Source organism: Hibiscus syriacus, unplaced genomic scaffold, assembly GCF_006381635.1.
Source record: "Hibiscus syriacus cultivar Baekdansim isolate YM2019G1 unplaced genomic scaffold, ASM638163v2 tig00109908_pilon, whole genome shotgun sequence".
In the NCBI taxonomy this organism is placed as follows: Eukaryota; Viridiplantae; Streptophyta; class Magnoliopsida; order Malvales; family Malvaceae; genus Hibiscus; species Hibiscus syriacus.
In genome coordinates, this window is record NW_024062525.1 from 137,409 (window position 1) to 163,327 (window position 25,919).

A 25,919-nucleotide genomic window follows, 5' to 3' on the forward strand; every position below is an offset into this window, starting at 1 on the left:
GCAGGTATTCACTTAACATGGCGGCATGAATGCTTCTGCGTGTGCAGTAAATGTTATTGGGATCCATCATTTTTTGGGCAGATGATGATTGTTAAGCTCGTTTGATGAATCACTCTTTTGATTTTAGAGGCTGTTGAAATTGGATTACTTGCTTTGTTTGTGTGTATAAATTGAATTACTATCTGTTTGAATATTTTCCTGCAGCTCCTGTGGGAGAACTTGGACAAACTGGAAGCCCACTGGTGTGCAATGAAGTGAGCGACGGTATTAGCATCACCAGACACATAATTTGAACATTCCATCCTCTATCAATCAGAGTCTGAATTGGGCGCAGCGCACTAAGGAAAAAACATGATCTTGCTGTTTGTTGTTGACGAGTTTGACTGCAGTACTGCTATCCGTCTCAAATCTCAATAACGGCATAACGAACTCCTCCATCCCAAAGAACGTGGAGACCATCAAGTATCTCCCGAAGTTCTGAGTTCAGAATGGAGCAAGGGCTAATGTTTCTGCAAAATCTAAACAACCATTGGCCTTTATTGACTCGAGCAATGCCACTAGCTGATGCAAGGCCCGTAGCAGATTGAAAAGCACAGTCAGCGTTAAGCTTGACCACTCCAACATATTATTATATTATGATATACCGACTGGTACAAGATTCTATCATTTAATTGTATTATAGAACTCAATTAATAAATTTAAAATATGTATTTTTCATATATATATATATACATTTCATAATATTTGGAGTATGTTTTCATTAAACTCGATCCTGTTTGGGTTGAGTTTCGAACCAAACCCGAGTTTCTTACTATTTGGAGTCAATTCAATTAAACACCTACATAAACATCTTGATAATGTAATAGTATCCTATTGGTTGACCACCCAAAAAAGAAAACCCAAATAAAAAAGATGATAGAACTGAATTAGATTTGTACCCTATACATCAATTGAATAACTAAAATCCAGAGAAGATGCCCAAAAACAGAGTGAGGAGCAATGCTACAAACACGTAGGAAAACCTTCGGATATCCAAGCTACTGGTTCTATAAACTAACTTCCCCCCTGCTTATGAGAGAGATTACAACAATCAAACTAGGTGATCGATGAGGAATTCACTAGTTATCAATTCTACAGCACCTGCTCGAAGCAAAACGAGAATTCAACTTCAGCCAGTTTTCGAAACCTATCACTCCAACTTGATTGTTTCTTCCCCTGGCTCCTGTTGCTGGTGCTGCAGTTGCTTCTTAGGCTCAGCGGGGAAGTATTTTATACCCACCCAATCGCCAACCTGACTGATAACCTGCCATAAGAGAGATTACAATAAACAATATCACATAACGATTCGAACCATCACATTCTGCCTACTATCTGAGGACTCTGATAACAAATTGTAATGTAGTCTGCATTATACGTGTAAATACGCAATCAGGCAGAAGGAACCACATTGGGTAATTACCTCCAATGCTTTAAGAAGGTCCTCCTTAGTATGCGAGGCAGAAATGCAAATACGTGCCCTGGCCAAAAGTAGCGGAGTGGCAGGGAAAGCAACCATAACAACAGCAACCTGTGACAGAAGGATTGCATTTTCAATAACTGGAGGTGATACACACTTAAGAGTGATGCAAGCACTGGGAATATAGAAATAATGAATGGAAGAAGTAAAATAGAGAAATAAGAATGGAAGATATTTTGATGTGAGTTCATGGACAGCTGAATTTGGCTTAAACTCACATTTCGCTTGAGGCACTCTCGAGAAAATGCAGGGATTTTGCTGGATTGTAAAGCATTATTGGCATTATAGGGGAATCGTTGTCTCCAAGGACTTCAAAACCCATTTTTGTAGTTCTGACCTGAAAAAGTTGCTATTCTCGCTTATCCTTGCAAGTTTTTGAGCCCCTAATATTATACCAAAAAAGCCTCCTTAAGTCATGACAAGATGAAATTATGATCCAAATTTGAATATCCCAGTAGAAGTTTGGCGGTCTTAGAAAAATATGATGTACGTACCTCTGCTAGAACCATCCTCTCCAAGAATTACCTTTATTGAAGATATAATCTGCTGTGCAGCTGGAGGTGATATTGATGTTGCATATAGATGCGCAGGACATGTGTGCTTAAGATATTGTATAAGTTCCTGAAATTAACATAGGAACAACTTAGTTATGAGACTTATAGAACCAATTTCCATGACCATCAGAACTGAGCTCAACCATAAATCAGAACCAAGGTGGCTTTAAAAGATCCAGATTCCAGAGAAGTTAACAATTAGCAAAAGCAACAAACCTTGGATCCAGCAATATAACCACCACAAGACCCAAAAGATTTTGTAAAAGTTCCCATCATGATATCCACATCAGCAGTATCAACTCCTAAGAGTTCACATACTCCTCTTCCTGTTTTCCCACTGCCCCAATGCTGTGAGCCTCATCCAAGTAAACATATGCCTGAAGTAAATGGGAGACAAACACACAATATTAGGACAAGAAACAAAGATGATGGCTAAAAATGCATAAACAAATGTAGTCGGAAAAGTCTATAACTAGAGGAAACAATTTAAAAACAAGATAAAATGGACATGGATAGATTAATCCAAGGACAAGCCAAAAAGCATTATCATGAGAACATGATCATTATATCAACTGCGTTACCTTGTACTTCTTGCATATGGCAACAATCTCTGGGAGCTTACAAAGTTCGCCTTCCATACTATAAATACCCTCCACAACAATAATTATCTTCTTCCATGGCCTATGTGTCCTGGGCTGTCCCTCAGCAATTTGTTCTCTCAGAACTTTCTCCAAATGAGAAGGAGCTAAATGGAAAGAGTGATTTGCTTATATCAGCAAAATGATATGTCAATAAATTTATTAAGTTTCAAATACCACATAAAACTTACTATTATGTTGAAAAACTCGGATAGTAGCTCCTGAGCCTCGAGCACCATTGACAATAGAGTTGTGGTTTAATGAATCACTAATAATTAACCCTCCCTGTTGATGTACGTCAGGAAAAATAATGGCAAAAATCAGAGCAATAACCAAAAGAAAGTTCATATTAACTTTCACATGAACACTCAAGCTAACAGTGTGTTCATACCTTTCCAATTATGACAGGAAGAATAGCAGAGTTTGTCACATAGCCCATTCCAAAGACTACAGCAGCAGGCTTTCCGACAAAGTTTGCAACACACTCCTCCAATTCTTTATGCAGTGACGTAGTTCCTTGCAGAAAAAGGGAAGGGGAAGATTTCAAATAACCAGTGTGTAACCAGATGGACTACATCACGAAATAAAAAACATATACCTCCATCAACACGAGTACTGCAGGTGCTTGGTGAAAATTTATTTAATGAATCAATTACACGTGGTGTGCAATATTCATCAGCTGCTGCAAAGCCAAGATAATTGTATGATCCCAAGTTAAGACATCTACTTATCTTTTCAGTTCGCCTGTAAGAGATCCAAATCAAGAAAAAAGTCAACATTAGCTTGTGACATTGATATTTAGCAATCAAGCTTTCCATCTCAATCATTCAACTAAGTAAAACAACTTTTAGATGACAAACTTTCTTTGGTTATTGTACAAGTGCGGTAATAAAACAAAGTAAAAATATAGAGCAAATGGTTGTAGAATAAATTGAAGTGAGCTTTAAATAGGATCGAAGAGTGAAAGCACATCAGAAGTCTCACTTCATTGTTTTATTACAGTCATTGGAGTAGCGCTCAACTACATCAAACCAAGCATCTGGAGCACTTGCTATCGGCCTTCCAAAACAATCCTACAGAGGTGAAAATGTAAGACATGTTAGCAGCATAATCATGCAACTGAAAGTCATCAAAGGTCCAAAAAAAACTGTTTAAGATCACAATTGAGCTAGCTTGGTCTTCAAAGATTAAATACGAACAAGAATTAAGTGATTCAAAGCAACATAAATTAATATGCTGAGATCAATAACCAAAATTAGATTAAAACATTGATTTCCTCTAGCGATTACAGGACGTAAAGCCTCGAGGAAATTCGCACATATATACATAAATCAAGAAACAATTGAAGACAAAAGTAAATACCTGAATACGAAGATACAAGCGTCGAATATAGAAATCTTCAAGTCCTAAACAGATCGGCGCATAACCCTACAGAATAAAAAATAAACAAATTGTCACGCAACTTCATTATATCCACGCATTTTTAAGCAGAATACAATCTAACATATACGATTCTATCAAGAAAACGAAAAAATTAAACAGATAAAAAAAAAGGCAAAGAAGGATAATGACTTGAAGATTGCTGGCCTGCCACCAATCAAAGATCTTCCTGAAGAAATCACGGAATTGGCCAAACGCAAAGAGAAGACCGTAGCTGAAATATGTGGTTAGAGCGGTCAAATACGGAATTGTGATCATTTTTTGGGTTCGATTTCTCTATCTCTTCTCTCTTTGATCTCTCTTCGGCTAAATTAAGGTGGGAAATTAAAAACTACTACTACGATTTAGATCTGGAATTTGAGAAACTTTCTAAAGATATTTTATTAATTTATGCATTCAAATGGAGAAGAGAAAAAGAGAGAGAGAGATGGGAGAGAGAGAGAGAGCCAGAGAATTGAATTGACCAATCTCTTCTACGGTTTTAATTTTCATTTTTTAAAATAAAATTCGTCTGCTTCCGTAGAAAACAAGGAAAAAAGAAAGCAGGGTTAGCCGCCGGGCTGAGCAACCGGATTTTTCTTGTACCCAGCTCGATTTGTATGTATACGTGAAATTTATCTTCTTTTTCCCCCTAAAATAAAAATTTTGTAAAATGATTGTTTATCTATATAAAGGAGAAGTGTTTGCACTAGTTTCCATAAATTAAAAAATTATTTGTACCAAAAAGATAAATTAGAAAATTATGAGTTTACATATGAAAAATTAATTTTTTAGTGTTGTTCGGGAGAAATAAATTTTTATGTTAATTGAAGGAACCGATTTATCTAAGTGGTTAAATTGATTATCGTTATTTTTAGAAATCTCAAATTAGAGCATTAAAGACTATAAAATTATTTAAATTTTCATTATCAAATGATTTTTAATCTTTAGAATAAATACTACCTTTGATCCTCCTATATTAACAAAAAAATATTATGTCGAATGATTTAATACAAATAAATGAGTTCTTTTTGAAGAGACAAATAATATCTTAATAAATGAGTTTCTACCGTTGAACACATGTTTTTGTGTAAATAATTACAAGGTAAATTATATATTTAGTACTGATAATCAATTAATCTAATGAGATAAGATATTAGATCTTTTAAGCAATGTCGAGGGTTTAGATCCAGGCGTTTACGAATAAAGTAAATTGGGTTGAAAGGGTCGACCCAGGCGTTTACGAATAAAGTAAATTGGGTTGAAAAGGTCGCCCTTGCCTCTGCAGTATTTAATCTAAATTAGTCGATCAATAAATGAGATACCAATTGTTATACAAAAAATCACACATTTAGTATCTCAAATATCATTTTTTTGTTTTGTTTTGGTTATTCAATTATTATTTTTTAAAAATCATATTCAATCTTATGTTTTGATTACTCGCTGTTAAAAAATTAACAGAATCGCTAATATGATATTGTTTTTAAAAAATAATGATAACTTGACATTATTTTACGGTGACACGCCAACATAAATATTAATTTTTAACAGTAGGTGACCAAAATAAAATCAAAACGTAATATTAAGTACGATTTTAAAACAAAGAAATAATTAGATCAACAAAATGAAACAAAAGTGATAGTTACAAAGAGATTATATTGCATTAGTTACTTTGGGTCATATGGAATAAAAGTCATGTATTTATGTTTTCCTAATGATTGAATTATTCCAACCCGAATTACTATTTATTACTCCTTAAAATGGTTTTTCATTTAAATTTTATTTAAAAAATGATATTATTTTTTATTATTAAATTAACAACGAGTTGAGTTTAATTCAATTCTTAATAAAAGTTAAATTGTTTTTTAAATCAAATCAAATCAAAACCAAGTACTATAAAAAACTGAGAATTTATAAATAGATAATTATCTCACTTTTTCCTAAATAAAAAAATGGCAATCGATAAAGATAGGGGGAGAGAGTAGAAGGACTAAAAGAGTAAAGGAGGAACATTTTAGTTGTTGGGGGCGTAGGGTTTTGATCGAAGGAGGAGAATTGAGAGGAGATGATAGACTTTGCTCGTGTTCAGAAGGAGCTACAAGAATGTGGCAGAGAGAAAGACTCTTCGGGCATTAGAGTCTCTCCAAAATCAGACAATCTTGCTCGCTTGACTGGCATCATCCCCGGTCCCCTTGGCACTCCCTATGAAGGCGGTTCATTTGAAATCGATATCACATTGCCTGGTATTTCATAATTACTTTCCTTTTTTATTTTTCTTTTTTTATGGGTTTTGCTTTTTCTTCTTCTTATTCTAGAGTTGATTTTGTTCCTCTTGAGTGTAGAATTTTGGCTAAGTATAAAGGGTTTTTTATTGTCTAATTTTTTCAGAGAAATAGAGAAACTTTGTCCAGGTTTAAATTTTGAGCGTTTATCTGAATGTAGTATCAATAGATTAGATACTGTCAATTGGGTGATGGTTTAATTAGAAGTAGCTATTTCTGAAATGGAATGTATAATTGAATTAATATTGATTTGTATTTTGCAGATGGTTATCCTTTTGAGCCTCCAAAAATGAAGTTTGTGACCAAAGTTTGGTAGGAAAAAGAACAAGCACCATCTTATTTTATCTGCACATTTGTTGATTGTGTTGGATGGTTGAATTAATTTTATGGTGATATAGTACAATGTGGGTGTGATAGATTAGCTGTAAAGATTGTGTTTAAAAATGGTCTAAGGTGTCCCTCGAAAACAAAGGCCTATAAAGGGTGAAGAAGTTGGTTAATTGCTCTTAGTTTCATTTTGGTCCTAATCATGGTTTTTAGGGCAATTTGTTATTTTTGCTGTGCTTTGTTCCTTATATGACTTCATTGGATGAAACGATTGCTAATCTTGCACGTTCTTTTAGCCTTTTGTGCTGATGAAAATTTTCAATATCTGAAACTGAGCAAACTCTCTGAAATCGTGGTTTTGCTCTCTCACTCAGTGCTAGCTGAAACTGAATGAAATCCTGGTTTTGCTTTCCCCATTTCTAGAGAAAAAACTCTGCATAACACGTTAAACAATGTCCTGTCTTCTACTGCCCAATAGATATTCAGCACCATGTGTAAGCGTTCTTGTTGTTACATGATGTTTGAAAGGAGAAAAGAAAATGTAAATTGTATTCTGTCGCCAATGCATGTTATTTCAACTAGTTCGAGTTAGTACATATGACTGTCTTTCTCACTTGAATATGCTCTTGAATTTCCAAAGCAAAACTTTGTTGAATGTGACACCATAAAGAAATGCATTTGAATTTAGGAGTCAAGTGTTGGTCAGTTACAGTCTATTGTGTTTGATGCATAGAGATGACATGACTAATGATCAATCAAGTTAACTCTTGAAACTTTCTTTTGTTCTACGACCCACCAAAGGCACCCGAACATTAGCAGTCAAAGTGGGGCAATATGCTTGGATATATTGAAGGACCAGTGGAGCCCTGCTCTCACCCTTAAGACAGCCCTTCTTTCCGTTCAAGCTTTGCTTTCAGCTCCTGAACCTGATGATCCTCAAGATGCCGTAGTAGCTCAACAGGTTTGGTTTGCTCGATGTCTAATCTTTCCTATGCTTCTAGATAAAATGTTTTGTTAAATTTTTTATTTGACTTATTTGAATGTGCTAAGTTTGTAGATTATTTTACCTATGTATGTCATCAGTCCAGCTTCAATGCCTGTTTTTCTAATAATTTCCATTAGTCTTTATCACTCTAGCTAGCTACTTATCTTTTTCCCTTTTTTTTTTTTGTAATGCAGTATCTTAGAGAGTATCAGACATTTGTCGGAACAGCTCGTTACTGGACAGAAAGTTTTGCCAAGGCATCTTCTTTAGGGGTTGAGGAAAAGGTCAGTATTCCTTATTTATCTTGATATTTGTAGAATCAAGTAAATATTTCTTGCAAAGTATGCTCCGAGTAAATTCTCAAGAGGTGACATCATTTTCCATGTATCAGATGCATTCTTTGAATATATATTTTGTTAATGGATCAATATTGTCAAATTTTATATTTAATGAACTAAATTAGCTAAGACAGAAATTGGATTGGTACAGGTGCAACGACTTGTGGAAATGGGCTTTCCTGATGGTTTGGTGAGAAGTACTCTAGAAGCTGTTGGCGGTGACGAAAACCTGGCCCTTGAAAAGCTTTTGTCCAGCTGATCTGTGTGCTGGAGCTGCCAATTGTTCAACATCTTTTAGCTATTCTTCACCTGCCTGGGGAACTTGAACACTATACAATGACACAAAGGATTATATCTCAATATAAGCTTTTTTTGTTTACTCTGAATTCTGATTCCGTAAATTCCCCTTTTTTGTTGACTATGCATATTAACTTCTGTTTGATGATGAAATGTTGTTACTTGCACTTTGTTGTTAAATGAGTCGCCGATACTGTTTTTTCTTGAAGTTTGCGAGTACGCTAAGTTCTAACCTTGTAATGAACCAAAGCCTGAATTTTATGGAGAAGAATGATGCCTGGTTGAATTTCTGTTTAGTGTTTTTGGAATTACATAACTGTGAGCCCTGTATGCATGTAGAGATCAAACTGCCAATGATCTCTACCGAGGCCCTAAAGGATTTAACAGTTATCTCTGGATCCGAATTTAAGACGTTTAAGGCATTCGACATTTCAAGCATTTCACCCTCATTGCTTTTGTCATATTCTGTAATCTATTTATTACATTTGAGTTTATCAATTGCATACGGCTCCTATCGGGTAACTAAGGAAAGAGCATTGGGGTCTAATCATTTGCCTTTAATTAACAACGTAATCTACATTTCTGCCGGTTTTTCTGTAATCAAACGTTGGCCAACCTTTTGGCCGCCACCACAAGATGGATAATAACATGATTTAACTTTGAGAAAATTCTTTACAGGTCTTCCCATAGGTATCACCCTTCTAAATCTCATCCCTCTTCTTCCTCCCTTCATCTTGCTTCCCTGTTTCTGTAAGAGCGACAAAAACCCAGAAATCCATCAGATTTTGGCTTTGTTTTAAATGTATTTAGTGACAATTGCAGATCGAAAAGTCATTTCGAATCATGAAATACCTTGGTAGATGTTAGGGATTCATTGGTATCGGTATCACTGAATGACCCTTTGATTGTCAACTCAGTAGATGTTGGGGGCTCAACGGCATCGGTATCACTGAACGGCCCTTTGATCGTCAAATCATCTTTGCCTATATGCATAAAAAAAAATTACGGCTTGTTTATGAACATTGGTTTGGAAAGTGAAAAAGAAAAAACTCACTCGAATAATCCTCTTCCTTGTCGTTATCAGTAAGGTAAAATCTAAAACTTGGTGATCCAGGACAAAGAAGATTAGCAGACCGTTCTTTCTTTAACCTTTCAGTTTCTTCAACTGTCTTTTTATCTTTTTCTTCCAATGTTAGCTTTTCCATGGCTGAGGCCTCTCTAACTATCGACTTGTGAGCTTCAACATCGTCCCCATTTACCTTACTATCATGTTCTCTAAAATCGTTATCGGAAACTGCAGCCACTACTCTCGCAGACCCGATGCTATCATCATCGGGTACTCGAGACGATACGGAGGCATTCTCCGATCCAGGATTGAGCAGCATTTGTTTAGAAAGATTAGAGTGGCTCCTTCGTGTCTTAAGCGCATCCATTTTCCGGCCGAGAAGAGACATCACTTTATCTTGCACTCTATCTTTTTTACGGTATAGCTTTGATGCTTGTAACCCCATTGATGGTAGAAAAAAGCAGCTAAAGAGAACTGAAGGGAGAGGAAGGCAAATGGATGATGAGAATGGTGGCCAAAGGGGTGTTTTCAAATCTTTATATGTATGCATCTTGTTATGGATTTGCACTGGTAATTTAACTGTGGGGAGTAATGTTGTTTATAAATCAATCTGTACCTTTGATTCTTTTGTTCGGTAGGAATTTTCTGTTGTTACCACGCTGGTTTGCTCATTTGCTAACTCTAAACAACAACATTTGGTCACGTGTGTTTTCAGTTTTTGTCGTTATTTCGATTCGATTTTTTTTTAAATTAACAGGTACGACATTCTTTTGGCAAAACAATTTTCCATGCAAAATGGTTAGAATTATTGAATTATGAATAAAATACTTAAATTATCCAATTTATTTTTAAAATAAATATGAAAATAGTTTTAAAAATTTGGCGTACGTTGGGTGAGAATTTTGGATTTATTTTGTTAAATAAACTTAATTATAAAACTCATACCTAAACATTATTTACCAAATAATTTACTCTAGCGGGCTTTAAATTTAAAATATTTTATTTTTAAAATTCTATTTATCAACAGCAATCCCCCCCCCCCGAAATTATTAGAGTATTGTTTGAAATGATATGGCAGAATAATATTTTCTTTTTGACTTTTAAAACAGTAATAATATTTCAATATTTAGTAAAATTTAAAATTTTAGGTCTAATTTGGGAACCAATTTAAGGTTATGACCCATAACATAAGGTTACTATGGGCTTAAACTGGTCTTTTGCTTAGTCCAATCCATGTATATACAGTCTTTCTTAGGGTTTTTGTGAAATTTTGTTGCGTTTGAAAGAGGGTTTTAGGCTGAATTTTTCTTCTTGGCTGCCGTTGCAAAAAGCAGTGCTAAATTCGATCTTCTGCAGATGGATCCATCAGCTCTCAATTCTCCCGATCTTCAACGATTCCTCAATGTATGCTCTCTCTTGTCCCCTCTCTCTTTTGTTTCATTACCGATATAATCTGTTAATTGCTCTGATTTCTGTTAATTTTATCATCCTAAGTTCAAATATGTTTTGAATTTGATTTCTTTGTAAAATTATTACTATTTCAATTAGAAAAGTGATACTGGTAGTTGCACTTTGTTCTCTGTTTATATGACTAACAGTCTTTTTCAAGGGTTTTTGCTATCGAGCATCTTAAGATTACTATTTAGGCATGGAAGCATGAAATTTGTAATAATGATATTATTTTAATTTAATAGGTTGCATCTTAGTTGCTTTTTTCCATACATTAGATAAAGATATTGGTGTGTATCAAAACAATGTGTATCAAAACTATCAGATTCTCGTTTGCTTATAAACTCAGATCCAGATTGTAGTATTGTTTGTTTATTCTACATTTTGTTAATGAAACCCTAAGCACACTGTCTAAGGTTTGTATTTGTAATTATAGTAATTTTCTCATTAATCATGGTTGATGACAGTTTACATACTGATTTTAAATGCAATGTGAGAAAGTATTACTTAAGATGATAAACTTAAAGAGTGCTTTCTGGACTTTTTTGAGTGCAAAATCCATTTAGTATTATCGTATGTTGTGTGAATGATTCGATTAGCATATTTTATAGGAAGGAACATCGAAATTTATCCATGCACATCTTATGGCCGTGGTAGGTTGGAAGGCACAAGTGTGTCGTAATCTTCTTTTGATTTGTCTCCAGCCAACTTCGAGTCATCATTCAGTGTGCATGAGTTGGTATTCAAGTATCCTTATACAAATCTTTGCCCGCCCATTATCTGAAAATGCAAAATAGGGAAAAGGTAGGACTAGTAGGCATTCATATACCTTTGAAAAATTTATGCAGAAATGGAAAGTGAAAAGACATTGTTATATGATGAGTTTTGTTTTTGTAATTGGTATAGATTGCTTATTGTTGTTAAGTGTGATAGATTAATGATTGTTGAAATAGTTTGGCGACCTTTGCTTTAATAGTTATTATTGTAATAGTTAAATGCAGCCTTTCCAGTTCATGGAGAAGCTTAAAATCTTGCCCTTTTTTTGGCTCTTGATTTTTATTGTTGTGGCTATGCAGCAAGAAAAGGAAAAGGCCATGGTCAATGAGATGGTGGCAAAGCTTACAAGTGTGTGCTGGGACAAGTGTATCACAAGCACTCCTGGGAACAAATTCAGCTCTAGTGAATCAGCTTGCCTTTCTAATTGTGCTCAACGGTTCATGGACATGACTATGATCATTATGAAACGCGTTCAATCCATGCAGTAAACCGATGCTCGGATTGTTAGCTTTTCCTGCAAAATCTGCTGTATTTTTTAACACAGATGCTCGGATTTGAAATTCCTATACAACTTACAAGGACATCTTTTGCGTAGAGTATTCTACAAATCATTCATCTGAACTTTCATGTGGTCATAAACAAATGCCTGTTTATCTTAGAAAATAATAATGAATCTCACATTGGTTATGTTTTAAAATTAGTCTTGGGATATAATTGTTCACAGGATCTTCAACTTGTCTCAAGTACAAAAGTATAAGCCCATGCCATTTCATGGAAGGCTCTGCTTTTCTTTTGGGGAGGAATAAACCAGCCCCAAGAAATCGTATTAACATAACACAGTTTAGCATTTAAAAAATTAAAGCATTACTTTCCAGTAATCCAAACCAATTTCCCACTTTTTCTCCTCTCCTTCCATTTTTGCCTACTTTTTATTTGACAGTTTATCGTTTCGTATTGTTGATTCGGATTTGACGATTCAGCATTGCCTAGGATGATGAATGATGCCACCTTCCGTGTTCTCCGGGGTAAGGACCCTGCAAAAATTGGGAGAAACACCGGGCAATCCGCTGTCTTTGTCCATATAGTCAACACCGGGTTGTCGTCCTTTGTAATCACTTGTATCTCCTAAAGCCTTCTCCCACACTGGCTTTCTCCCATTGCAATGTCACAAAAGGTGTTCCCTTTGTTCGGACCGATAGAATCTCCACCTATTGTTCTCGGTGGATAGGGGTGTAAACGAGCCGAGTCAAGCTTGAGTATTGCTGAGCTCGACTTGAAATCCTGAACTGAAGCTTGTGAGCAGCTCGAAAAGGCTCGAAATGAAAAAAAATTCTTAAACCTAACTCGATTGAAGCCTCAAACTCGAACATGAACTTTAAATACATTAAATATTACTGTATTTAAAAAAAATCAATACATAAATATTAATAGTTTCGAGTCGATATCGAGTAGCTCGTTTCGGCTCGTTAAGAATTCGAGTCGAGCTCGAGTCCATTCGATTCGAGTATTTATCGAATCGATCTCGAGTAGCTCGTGATCTGTCTCGTCTCATTTACAGCCCTATCGGTGGAATTACAGGTTCCTTCGAAATCTTTTCCCTTAGGTCTATCTAGGACGGATGTATACTGGTGCAAAATACCTCCATGAAGTTCTTGATGACCCCTTTGTTGTATGGAATCTCACGACGATCATACCAGTATCTAAATTTCTCGTCCGTGGACTGCCAGAAGTACAAAAAAGAAGTCGATCAATTCAAGTAAATCACTTCAAATAGAACAAGAACAAGATTTAAAAACATAAACCTTTTCAGTAGTTTGTCATTTACCAGAAAATTCGTGATCTTGTGATACAAATATACAATGATCTGAAAAAAAAAATATTGCCTGGTTTGTACTGATTAGATGCAAATGGAAGACGGTTAAACCTCCAACAAACCACACTGAAATGAAGGTGTAGATTATCAACACAATGGAAACAGGGGTTTTAGTCATCGCTCTCCAGATCGCCAATTCCTCTTCGTCCATGGTTCTCTGGATATAAACCCAGCAAAATCCGTGCACGTATAAACAAAGTAGAGTTATAGAGAAGATAAACAAGAAGAAGAATCGGTTATTCCGCTGAACCAAACCAAGAGGAGGAAATCAGAGACATCATCATCATACATGTTCCTATTCGAATGCACCAATGCAAGTCATAGTTACACTGAACAATTCTCAGGTTGCAAAGGATCACAAATCGTGCCACGAAAAGCCGAAAGACTAGATAATGCAGAAGAAAAAGCAGAGAATATCATGTGAAACAATGTGTATTACCAGTCCGATACACTGACCGACCCAAGGGCAGTGGTGATCGAATCTGTTGACACAGTTATTGCATAACGAACAGTGAGAACATCGGGGAGGTCAATACAGCAAACAAGTAACAGAGTACTTGATCTTCACACTTATACCATTGACAACCACATCTTTCGTACGAGGTAATAGTAACGGCGGAGTTTGGCCAGGCCAAGCTTCATTCATTCCTTCATAACCTTCCGGCTCGGGAGGGTTCGAGTTTCGCGGAATTATACCGGGATCTCTTCCTGAGGTTAGCAAAAGAAGAGTTATATCCTGCGTACACACAAGTCATTGGTATCTCGTCAGATTTGCACTGATTTTGGAATTTGAAACCAATGATCGCAAACAAGTTTGAATACCAATTGATTTAAGAACACGAAATGAAATTGAGTATTGAATTGATAATCCAAATGCAGAGAATCAGTAGCAAATCTAAATGGTTCATGATATCAGTCAAACAATCGTACGAGCATCGACATTTAATAACCGCATCCGATCATAAAAACAACAAAATAATAAGATTTTCATGATTTCGATACGCAGAACATTAGCTGCAGGTGTACATGAACTAACAGATAAAGTGAGAGCCACGGCAACAACTATTATCGATACTCCGAGGTGATGAGATAAGCCATCCATTAATTTTCGTCCTACGAAGACACAGAAGACAGCAACAGGAGCAACAATTAAGAAGATGGTGAAAAAAAGGAATCCCACATCGGGTCCAAATATAAATCTTCCTCCCAAAGCAAATACCTGCAGAAAAAAGAGAGGAAATCATACGGCGTTGATCCAACCAAATTAACCCTAAATTGCAGATCTTTGATCAACAAACAACCAAAAGAGATATAAAAGAATGAAATTTGTTTCCTTTTATGCTTACATTGCTGCCTTTCCAAGCTTTGTAAGTTCTACTGAAACCATCACCGCCGTTAGCTTCATCGGCCAAATCTGGTGGAGGCTGCAAACCATTCCACTTCTCAAAATTCAATCTTTTCTTTTTCTTGTCTCAATTAAGTACAAATAATTGAGGAATAACATTAGGTAAAAAAAATCTTTTTTTGGGAAAAAAGGCAAATAAATTTAAAAAAAGGCGGCTCCTTTTTAATTTTGGGTTCTCTTTCTTTTTCCCTCTCCCTTGTCTTGAAGGCAACAGTTTGCGTTGACTTTTAACTACTCCTGATAACTTTAGTCAATCAGCCACCGTCGTCTAAGGTGGCCATAGTCCACCGGAGCTGGTCAACAGTTTCAAATCGCTCTAAATATTCATACTTTTATCGTATATATAAAAAACATTGATTAATGGTGGTAATATATATATATTCATCATTAAAATAAAATATTATTAGCCCCTAAGAAGAAAACAAACGTAACAAAAACTTTGATGTTGAAGTTTAACCTCCACATTTTGCATTACCACAAGTACACATGATTCTCTGCCATGGCTCATTACGTTTCCATTAATATTTTTTAGGCCAGCATTTTACCAGATATGCAAGAAGAAAACATCGGAAGGTTTCCAGTCGATTCCCTATGTGGTGTCGCTCTTCAGTGCAGTGCTTTGGATTTACTATGCTCTGCTTAAGAAAGACGCTATGTTCCTCATCACCATCAACACTTTCTGCGTTTTTATTCAGATTTTTTACATTGTTACGTACTTTTACTATGGCCCCAAGAAGGAAAAGGTAACATCTCTTCATCCATCAATTTCTTCAACGTATACATATAGGTATATACGTGACATGATTCTAATATGTCGAAATGGATGAATTGCCGATGTTACTTACCTTTTCCTTCATCAGGCATAGTAAAAGTACGTAAAAATGCACAAAAAAAAAAAAACAGTTTGATAAGCCAAGGAGACCATGAATGAAACAGCGCTTCCAAAAAACACGAAAACATGACAAAAGAAAAAGGGAAACATGGATTGAAACACTGAGACAAAACATGAAGATTTTGTTTGTATGTGGCTGTAATGCTGAAAATGAAAACCCAAGAGAGGTGAAGAGCCATGATGATGTGTATATTTTTCTCTTAATCCCACCTTCTATGAAGCTGTTCTCGGGGTTTATATTTATAGCCATGGAAATGGTGGGTGGGGAGAGGAAAGTTCCAGGAAGGTGTGGTTATGTTTTACTGGGCAAATTACATGGATAGGGGATTGAAAAAAATGATTTTTTTTCTCCCATTTGTGGTGGTATAAAATTTATTCTTTCAAATGAGATGAATACTATAGTATGCGGAAAGACATTAGAATCATTCGAAATCTTTCGTATGTCTTCAGTTGAAGACGTCGGACAATCTTAACATCTTTCTCAAATACTATAAAAATCATCTTATTTGAAAAAATAAATTCCGAATCACCTCTTATACAAAAATTCATTTTCTCATCACCCTACTTGAAAATAAAATCTAGAAAAGGATTGTTTAGTATAAATCATATTAAATTGATTACAAATATAAATATATAAAAAGTGTTGAAATGATGGTTTTTATTAATAGTTAAATCAAACTATCATTAATCAAATTAATTATATGTTAAACATTTAACCCTTAATCAAATCAGTTGTTTTTAAAAAATAATTAATTAAATTTATTAAAAGTTTTAAAATAAAGACAATTATGCTTTATTCTCGAATTTATTAAACACTTGACTTTTAGGGATGGGCATGAGACCCGAATTTGACGGGTTCCAATCCGACCCGACCCGATCGGGTCGGATTTTTTTTAAAAAAATTCGGGCTCGAGTCATGTCAGGTTTTTTTAATATGGTATTTGGGTCGGGTCAGTTTCGGGTTTATGTTGAAAAAAACCCGACCCGAAAAAATATATAATTTTACCTTATATATTTAAGAATAATTACAATAATACCCCTCTATATATTATTTTTTTCAATTAAGTCACTGTTTTTATTGAATAAAAAATAATTTTTTTTATTACTTCGGGTCGGGTCGAGTTTTTAAGTTATATATCAGGTCGGGTGGAAACTTGTTTTGATCGGGTTGAGTCGAGTCTCGGGTGGAGGACTCTTTGTCCTTGGGTCGGGTGGACCAAAAACCCGACCCAACCCATGTCCATCCCTATTGACTTTACAGGAAAAAGAATTCTTCATCTTTAATATAAATTTTAAATTACTCAAAATTTTCTTCATCTATAAAAATTAGTGAGCATTAATGGGTGAATCATTGGGCCATATAATCAGTAAGAAATACGGAATTGGCCCAAAATAAGTTCACATTTTGGATCATTAGCTCTTCATATCAGATAATGGATCCTACCTTGTAATATACTATAATCCATTCCCCTTTCTTTTTTTTATTTCCTTTCAATTATTCTAATCCAAACGCGGGTTTGAGTGTTTATATCAAATTGTTAAGAGTTATTTAAATAAATGTTATCTCGTAATTACATCAAATTATTAAAAACAGAGAGAGTAAGTATTACATCTTGATTGAGAACCTAGACATAACAATTTTTGGAGGGTAAACTACGTATTTAGTCATTCAATTATTACTTTAGTTCTATTTTAGTTAATTATTTTTTTCTTTAAATCATCACTAACGTTAGTTTTGATTTTATTTTGGTCTCCCATCGTTAATAAATTAACAAAACTACCGACATGCCATTTTTTTAGTTTAATGATGATTGTTATTGCCTTATCAGGGCCGACCCTAGGCCGGGGCAGGAGGGGCACCCGCCCAGGACCCATAATATTTTTCATAATACCTATTAATTTAGAACTATAAGATTTTGCATAACTAAAGGCCCATTTCTTTTATTTCGCCCCGGGCTAAAAAATACCCAGAGCCGACCCTGTGCCTTATGCTGACAGAATATCACCTCCATTAATCTTTTAACAATTGATGACTAAAATGAAGCTAAAATATAACATTAGTGATTATTTAAAAAGAAATTGGGTGATCAAAGTTGTACCGTATAAATAGTTTGGTGACTTAAATACTTAATTTACCCTATTTTATAATTGGAAAAGATGATGAGCTGTTCCACTCTCATTGGTACGTCTCACCAAATATAATAAATTGCTTTTCTCCATGCAATTATTATCAACGTGGCTTTAAAACACTTTTGTCTTAGAATTGAGAGCGCAGTTCAGCTAGTCTTGTCTCTTGCCACCTTTCGGCGACAGACGTAGTACAATCGTCACTAAAAAATTAAAATCATTAAATATTTTAAATATTTTTTTAAAAAAATCTATTTTGTTTACTTAATTTTATAAATATATTCAATTTTAAAATTTTATAAATTTACGTCCCTAACTTAAAATCTTGTGTTTTTCATTCCTCACATAATTGAAAATTGCTGGCAAAAAAATAGGTGCTCTGCTTTCTTCTTATTCTTCGCAGAGTACACAAATTAACAGCTCACTTTAACATCATACATTCTACAAATAAACTAATATTGATATGTATATATAGAAAGTATAAATTATTGGATATTCCTACCTTTTTCACAATAATATATATACATATATATATATATATATATATATATATATATATATATATATATATATATATATATATATATATATATAAGATTGCGATTGTACCCCAGTATACAGATTTTTTTTCGTATTGAATCGTCAGTGTTTTACTGTTTAGAGCTAGTTGAGATATGGAATTTGCGTAAAGAACTCATCATTGTTTATTAAAACCAAATAATTCATTCAAGAAATCGGTTGATCTAGGTCTGTGTCAAGGGGTGCATATTGGTTCAAGTAGAGTAGGTGCTTTCCACATCCAGTTTGCAGACGATTTAATTCTTTTTTCGGAAGCTGATGAAAGGAATATCCATAATCTATTTCGTATTCTTAGAATTTTCGAGGTCGCGGCTGGTTTGAAATTGAATATGAAGAAAACGAAATTATTTGGTATTAATGTGGAGGATGGCAGAGTTGAAAGATGGGCAGATTCGTTGTTTTGTGATTGGGCAAAGCTGCCGACGATGTACTTGGGACTGCCTTTAGGTTATAAAATAAACCAGAAGTTGTTGTGGAATCCAGTATTGGAGAAAGTCAGAGTTCGTCTTCAAAGTTGGAAAGGTAAGCTTCTTTCCTTCGGGGGTAGGATTACATTGATTAAGTCAGTGTTGGCCAACTTACCGGTGTATTACATGTCCTTATTTTCTTTGCCCAAATCCATTTCAGAGGCGTTAAATAAAAGTATAGCGAAATTTATGTGGAATGTTAATTATAATAGAGGTATTCATTGGATTAAGTGGGATGTGGTTAGTGGACCAAAATCTCACGGTGGTCTTGGCATTTTTGATGTCAGTGTCAGAAATCGAGCTTTGTTGAATAAATGGATTTGGCGTTTTAGTGAGGACAACGATAGTCTTTGGAAAAAGATTATAGTCGCTAAGTATAATTACGATCCTCAAGCGATTCTTCCTAATTGGCTATGCGTGCATAGATCGAATGGACTATGGTATGACATAGTGCGCTCGGTATCGTCGAACGAGAGTGACTTCATTGTTGATGTTAGGTGTGTTATGGGTAATGGTTCTAGAATTTATTTCTGGAGTGATCATTGGTCGGAAATTCGTTCTTTATAAGTAGCTTTTCCAAGAATTTATGGAATGGCTATTAAGAAATAGGGAAAATTAGCGAGTTTGGGAGTTGGGTGAATGGAGTTTGGATTTGGAGGATTGAATTAAGGCGTGGGCTATTTTCGTGGGAGATCTCGATTTGGAATCAGTTTAATCAAATAATCAACAGAGGTGAGTCTGCTATGCCTGGGCTCGATAGATTGGTGTGGTTAGGTGCTTCCAATGGCGTTTATAACTCAAAAGATTTATGTATCAAGGTGGCATCGGTCGGTATGTTTCAAGACCCCATTTGGAGTAAAGTTTGGAACAAATTCATGCCACCTAAAGTAGCGGCTTTTGTTTGGAAAGCGGTTTATAACAGGTTGCCGGTTGCGACGGAACTGATGAAGAGAGGGGTAAATGGCAATGTCCAGCTTTATTGTATTTTCTGTAAAGATAACCAGGAAGATGTTAACCATGCGATCTGCCATTGTTTTGTCGTTTGGCAAGTGTGGCAAAAGTGGTGTAATTTATGGAACGTTTCTGTCATTGTCCCCAGGAACATTAAACAACTTTTAGAAATTTGGTCGACCCAGTTTATTAGTAGGAAAGTTAGGAATCTATGGTTTATCGGATTCTTCGGACTGATTTGGCAGATCTGGTTGTGCAGAAATAAGTCTTTATTTCAGGGTGACATTTTCTCAGTCGATCGGATTTTCAATTTGGTCCTTTTGCAGGTTGGTTTCTGGTCAAACTTTCTATGGCCATCTTTGGTTCCTCACGTTGTAGATTTTGTGCGAACCCCGGAATCAATTATCTTTAATTGTTAATTGTTCCACTGGTTTCGGTTCCTGCTTCCTTATTCTACAGTGCTAGTGTTTAGTTCGTTTGTTAATTATTAGGTGTGGTTTGTTTTTGGTTTTCCTTTGGTCATCATGCTTGGTTTGGAGTTTACTACTTCCAGTTCGGAGATTATTCTCCTAGCTCTTGGAGGCCACTCATGCTTGCCGCGTACTTCAGTGAAACTAAGGGAGTGGCTTTGTTGGAAGTTATCAGGCGGTCTGTTTCTTGGCTTTGCTTTTTTCAGGAAGATGTTGTTGTTTTGGTTGTGGTTCGGGTTAAGCTTTTTGGTTATGTTTGTATGCGTCTTCTCCATTTCTAGTCTTTGTTGTATATGTTCGTCAATAGTGAATCGGCTCCGTTAAGTAGTATGGAGGAGCTTGGATTGTTTAATGTTCGTATTTCATGTGTGTTGTCCTCTTCCACCCCAAGGCTCACTCTTTTTCCTCCAATTAGGATTAGCGAGGTTTTTTAATGAGGTCCTTGAGGTGGTGTACTTTGTTTTCTTTTAATACAAAGTACCCTATTTCAAAAAAAAACACAAAATTTATAAATTGAATATCAATTATCAATTGATTTAATGAAATAAAACATTTAATTTTTAAAATTTAAGTTAGGAGGATCACTTTCATAAAAGATTTTTATATTATTTGATCTAAATTAATCAATTAATGAATTAAATATCGATAATTATAACAAATCTACAAATTTAATTAACAAAAAGAAAATCCAATGTACTGATATTCATGCCATACATATTAGACCTAATCACAATTAGGAAAGTACAGGTCTTGTACAGTCAAAGCCTAATGAAAAAGTTATTAAATTCAATCAAGTCAGGTAATCCACCACCAAGAGAAGATAACGACCGTTGGATGAATTTTTTTCATTATCTTCACCACTCTACCCAAACCTAAAGATGATAATCATATATTCCGGAAGCAGAAAAGAGACCTTTTAAATATTAATCCGCAACAGATGTTTCAACAACACAAAGATGGTTTCCAAATGAAACAAAAATGATTCAATTTTGAAAGTCCCCATCGATGACATGAAAATTAGGGTTAAAGCAAGCAAGTCCAGGTGCCAAGTTCATGCATGAACTCCTGTTCCATGAAAGCGACTAACTCGGTACCTCCATTGACAGTCACACGTGCAGAGCCAACAAGGAAATATCTGAGGTTTAAAAAAAGTTGATGGTAGTAAATGGTGATGAAAGATATCCAATCACGGAGTAATGTTGTTTATTGGGATGATGATCATAGTGGGGGCCAAAAGAAACTTGTATATGCATAGTAAATGTTATCATTTCAGGTGTGATTAGTGTCTGTTTGATGCTTTTTTGATTTTCTATTTCTCCAAACAGTACGCCCATAAATAGACATCCAAGGAGGAGGAGGTAGATACATATAACTGTCAAGGAATGGTGTTGGGACACTTGGAGCTATCGGAATCTGACTTTGAATTCCCATAGTTTCACGCGTGATAAAGTCAAAAAAAGATTGTATCTTGATAGAACGCAATAAACAAGCTTTTGCAGTTTGATGATAGGACGCAAAAATTTATGTTGCTTTTTTATAGCTATCAGACTAACAAAGTAAAATTGAATATAAGTGCATGTCTTTAACATATTTAAACCTAACTGATCTGATCTTTCAACACTGGAAAAAAAGTTTGATGGAAAATGAAATAGATAACGAATTTGATAGGATCTTGTATGACAAATCATTAAACCACAGATAATGCAGGTTAAATGTTACTGCAGAAAATGAGAAACTCATGATTAAAGTAATGCTGCACCTGTCTAAAGTTGGGAAGCTTTGAAAGTCCGTACAGTAAAGAAAGAGTTCATTAAAGTTGGTGATCATTTATTTATAATTAATATATTTTTTGAACTTGAGTCTTATGTATAATTTAACTTTCGGTAATGATGATGAGCTGTCAGATTGCACGTTGATGGCGCTGAGATACCATGAGTTGGCAGATCAGCGCAAAGGCGGGAATTGATTGTGACATGTTCCTCATTGGGGTCGTTTTGAGTATGTTTCAGTCTTTTGGCCATAACTTTGGCTACAGGTGTCAGAATCGCGCATAAGACCTCAATCCGGAAAGCTCTTTTCGACGCGCACGCTCTCCACATTGAGCTATGCTCCATGTGACCTTTTTTTCAACCTCAAATTCTGCCGTTTCCCCTCCGAATCACTAGATTTAGTTATTTTTTACTATTTATGGTAATATTTCGATTGTTAATTAGGAAGTCAATTTAAATCCGATTTAGGCCGGATTTTTGGGAGATTGCTTATTTTATTTCGAATTTCAATTTAGAGTGATTTTCGGGATTTTGCTATTTTTGGCAAAATTCGAATAAAGACGATTTTTTTGCTATAACAGTCCGGCTTGTGGACTGTTTTTTGCATTGTTTGATTTTATAATATTTTATTAAACCCTATAGACTTTTTTCTCTGGTTTTTGGGCGAATTTTCTCTTGTGAATCGTCTGTCGGAACTAGCCTACAGGATAATCACTATTCTGTCTGGCGTCAAGTTTCAATGTGAATTATTTATAATTTAATTTTCAGTTTCAGTCTCATTTCCAACGGTTCATCTCATACATATATTTTCACTCATCTAATGGTCTTAAATTTATGTAAAACTAAAAGAATTTTACATTGTGTAATAAGATCTATCTCAATCATAAATAAATAAATGTACTTATATTTTGTCTAGATGAATAGTAACAACATTTGATTTTTTAAAGAAAAAATGTTAAAATATAAATTCATTTTTCAAAAAAAAGTTCTAATTAAGCAATACAATATCATACGAATTATTACTAAGATTACAAGGTAATATATGTTTATAATTTTTCTAAGTTAGGATAACGCACATATATTTTTTTGGACGCAACTACTCATACTCGAAAACTTTAACAAAAATAAAGTTATCTTCTCCCGTTTAATGAAATTATAAAAATAATAAATTTTATACAGTTGTGAGTGAACACGTTTGAGAGAAATCAAAGTGACATTCATTTTTCATGCAAAAGCAATGGGTTGCCTTCCCCTATATAAACCTCACGACCTTGAACTATCCTTTGCATTCCAGCTAGAGGGAGAGAGAGAGAGAGAGGGAGAGAGATCAAATCTAGGGCATTTTGCCTGACAGCCCCAGTTCCTTTTTACATTGATCATATATAAGAGAGATGGGTGTGTTTTCAGCTGATAATCCATGGGTTTTCATCTTTGGTCTTCTAGGTACACACACTTCAACTTCACAATATGGGTTTCAATCTTCTTAATATACTCTAAAAAGAGCTCATCATCTTTTTCAATGTTTGTAGGAAACATTTCATCCTTCGCGGTATTCATAGCTCCATAGTAAGTGTATTACAAAGTTTTATCTGGTTTCTGCATTAGTACAAAGACAGAATTAATGTACAAAGTGATATTGTTGATTTTCAGACCGACTTTCATCCGAATTTACAAGAATAAATCAACAGAAGGTTTCCAATCGATTCCATACGTGGTTTCACTCTTCAGTGCCATGCTTTGGATTTATTATGCCTTTACCAAATCTGGAGCTTTCCTTCTCATCACCATTAACTCCTTCGGCTGTGTAGTGGAGACCATTTACATTGCTATCTATATTGCTTATGCACCTAAGCAATACAGGGTACATACTCTCTTTTTTCACTTCAATTTTAAAGTTAATCAAGTGATTCAAATTTATATTAATTTGTAAAAAAGAACTACATGCAGATGTTTTACCTTGAGGATGCTTCTATTGCTGGACTGTGGGACATTTTTTTCGATTCTTCTTCTCATCCAATTCCTAACAAAAGGATCAAATCGAGTCGAGTTTCTCGGATGGATCTGCGTCGTATTTTCTACAAGTGTGTTTGCAGCACCTCTTAGCATCATGGTAATGATACATAATATCGTAATTCTTCATTATCCATATTCCATATGTATATATATATTTGATATCCAACATAGATACACATTATATATACAGTCCTTTGGTTAATATTTTGCAGAGGCAAGTTATTATCACCAAAAGTGTGGAGTTCATGCCATTTCATTTGTCTTTCATGCTCACCTTTAGTGCTATCGCGTGGCTTTTATATGGCATATTCCTTAAGGATTTGCACATTGCGGTGAGTGATAATCTCCTAAATATCATATAATGCATTATGCATATATAATATAATATATTGGAAACATTATATAGACAAATATTTTTTTAATAGTCTAGGACGATTACAAGTTAATATCTCTTCATAATTATTCTTAGCATATTGAATCCGAGTTAAATAATAATGATTAGTGTTATATTATTCGTGTTCACAGATCCCAAATGTTCTGGGGCTGGTTTTCGGGATACTTCAGATGGTGTTGTATGCAATATACAGGAAATACAAGACAGTGGTAATCGAGGAGTTAAAGGTACCACAACATACGATCGATGTGACAAAACCGGGTGCGGTTGTGGATTCTGACGTCGAGGAAATCAGTTCATCAGAGCGGCGGATCGACGATAATCATCATCATCATCATGAAACGATTGCAAAGAGCTGTAAATTACAAAATCAATCTCATGATCATGATGATGATCATCAAAGGGATCAGAAAATATTGGAGTTGCCTAACTCAAACCTGCTGCTGGGAACATGTGAAGCTTGAACTGATCTCCATTGATGGTGATCACATGCATGCATGCATGCATGGAGATCTCTCCCTCTTTCTCTCTTAATTTCTAGGCTGCTATGTGATACCGTTTTATGTATATATATAAAATTTGTGTATGGGTCAATATTTTATGTTTTTTGTATATAATTTCTACTGTTTTATTATATATTAAGTTGAATTGAGGGAGCTAAATGAGTAATATTCATGGATATATATATATACCTCGTGTTATACTTCCATATAATAAGGTATACACCTGATTATTTACTTTAATGTATACTATTTTTGGTAACTTTATATTTCAAATGGTTTTTTTTATTGTATATTGTAAAATTTATATCAAAACTTTTCAAAACAATATTTATAAATGTTTATCCAAACTATATTAAAAGTACAATCCTTGTGTAAAATGGATCCATCTTGGGCCTCGCAGTCATCCGATTTTTCTTTTCAAACTCCTCGTTCAAGTACGATGGATTTCATAAAACATTGGGTAAAAATCCCAAACGGTCACTCAAAGTTTATGGTGCTATCAATTTAGTTACCCAATAAAAAATCTTACGATTGAGTCATCCAACTTATAAGGTGTTATCAATTTAGTCACCGCTATTAGAAAAGAAAAGAAAACTTATGGAAATAAGATTTTATGTATTTAAATGACCCCTTATAATAAATAAATGTTGGATTAAGGGGGTAGTTCCCTAAAAATTTTAAACTTTTATATATTTTCATTGTATTTTATATTGAAAATATGTTTTTGCCCTCCCAAAAATTTATAACCTTTTCTACCCTTTAAATGTTATAAGTTCATCACCACTAATACCCAAAAACAAATCCTTTAAATTTACACATCAGTACCAA

General features: G+C 34.7%; 3 protein-coding genes and 2 pseudogenes across 3 annotated transcripts; 3 read left to right on the top strand and 2 right to left on the bottom strand.

The window, feature by feature from the left end:
- Positions 1-1,181: 1,181 nt before the first annotated feature.
- On the bottom strand, positions 1,182-4,720 carry LOC120210099 (annotated as a pseudogene).
- A 1,361-nt stretch (positions 4,721-6,081) lies between these two features.
- Positions 6,082-8,530, top strand: LOC120210100 (ubiquitin-conjugating enzyme E2 27-like). Its single transcript, XM_039208906.1, has 5 exons — positions 6,082-6,370; positions 6,673-6,721; positions 7,538-7,697; positions 7,916-8,005; positions 8,211-8,530. Exons 1-5 carry the CDS (start codon positions 6,193-6,195, stop codon positions 8,316-8,318), a joined length of 585 nt encoding a protein of 194 aa, XP_039064837.1. The 5' UTR covers positions 6,082-6,192; the 3' UTR covers positions 8,319-8,530.
- A 2,143-nt stretch (positions 8,531-10,673) lies between these two features.
- Positions 10,674-12,255, top strand: LOC120210101 (mitochondrial import inner membrane translocase subunit TIM8-like). Its single transcript, XM_039208907.1, has 2 exons — positions 10,674-10,826; positions 11,948-12,255. Exons 1-2 carry the CDS (start codon positions 10,779-10,781, stop codon positions 12,134-12,136), a joined length of 237 nt encoding a protein of 78 aa, XP_039064838.1. The 5' UTR covers positions 10,674-10,778; the 3' UTR covers positions 12,137-12,255.
- A 1,227-nt stretch (positions 12,256-13,482) lies between these two features.
- LOC120210084 (probable protein S-acyltransferase 5) lies at positions 13,483-15,790 on the bottom strand. Its single transcript, XM_039208896.1, has 5 exons — positions 15,772-15,790; positions 15,472-15,605; positions 14,868-14,945; positions 14,558-14,740; positions 13,483-14,257 (listed from the first exon to the last, which is right to left on the bottom strand). Exons 1-5 carry the CDS (start codon positions 15,788-15,790, stop codon positions 14,051-14,053), a joined length of 621 nt encoding a protein of 206 aa, XP_039064827.1. The 3' UTR covers positions 13,483-14,050.
- Positions 15,791-23,572: 7,782 nt separating this feature from the next.
- Positions 23,573-25,052, top strand: LOC120210085 (annotated as a pseudogene).
- The last annotated feature ends 867 nt before the right edge of the window (positions 25,053-25,919 follow it).

Coding starts and splice junctions, on each gene's coding strand:
- LOC120210101 (XM_039208907.1), top strand. CDS start 10,779: ATGGATCCATCAGCTCTCAATTCTCCCGATCTTCAACGATTCCTCAAT. Junction 10,827..11,947: donor ATCTTCAACGATTCCTCAAT/GTATGCTCTCTC, acceptor GTGGCTATGCAG/CAAGAAAAGGAAAAGGCCAT.
- LOC120210100 (XM_039208906.1), top strand. CDS start 6,193: ATGATAGACTTTGCTCGTGTTCAGAAGGAGCTACAAGAATGTGGCAGA. Junction 6,722..7,537: donor AAGTTTGTGACCAAAGTTTG/GTAGGAAAAAGA, acceptor GACCCACCAAAG/GCACCCGAACATTAGCAGTC. Junction 7,698..7,915: donor ATGCCGTAGTAGCTCAACAG/GTTTGGTTTGCT, acceptor TTTGTAATGCAG/TATCTTAGAGAGTATCAGAC.
- LOC120210084 (XM_039208896.1), bottom strand. Junction 14,946..15,471: donor GTTTTCTTCTTGCATATCTG/GTAAAATGCTGG, acceptor AATGGTTTGCAG/CCTCCACCAGATTTGGCCGA. Junction 14,741..14,867: donor AAGCTTGGAAAGGCAGCAAT/GTAAGCATAAAA, acceptor TTTTTTCTGCAG/GTATTTGCTTTGGGAGGAAG.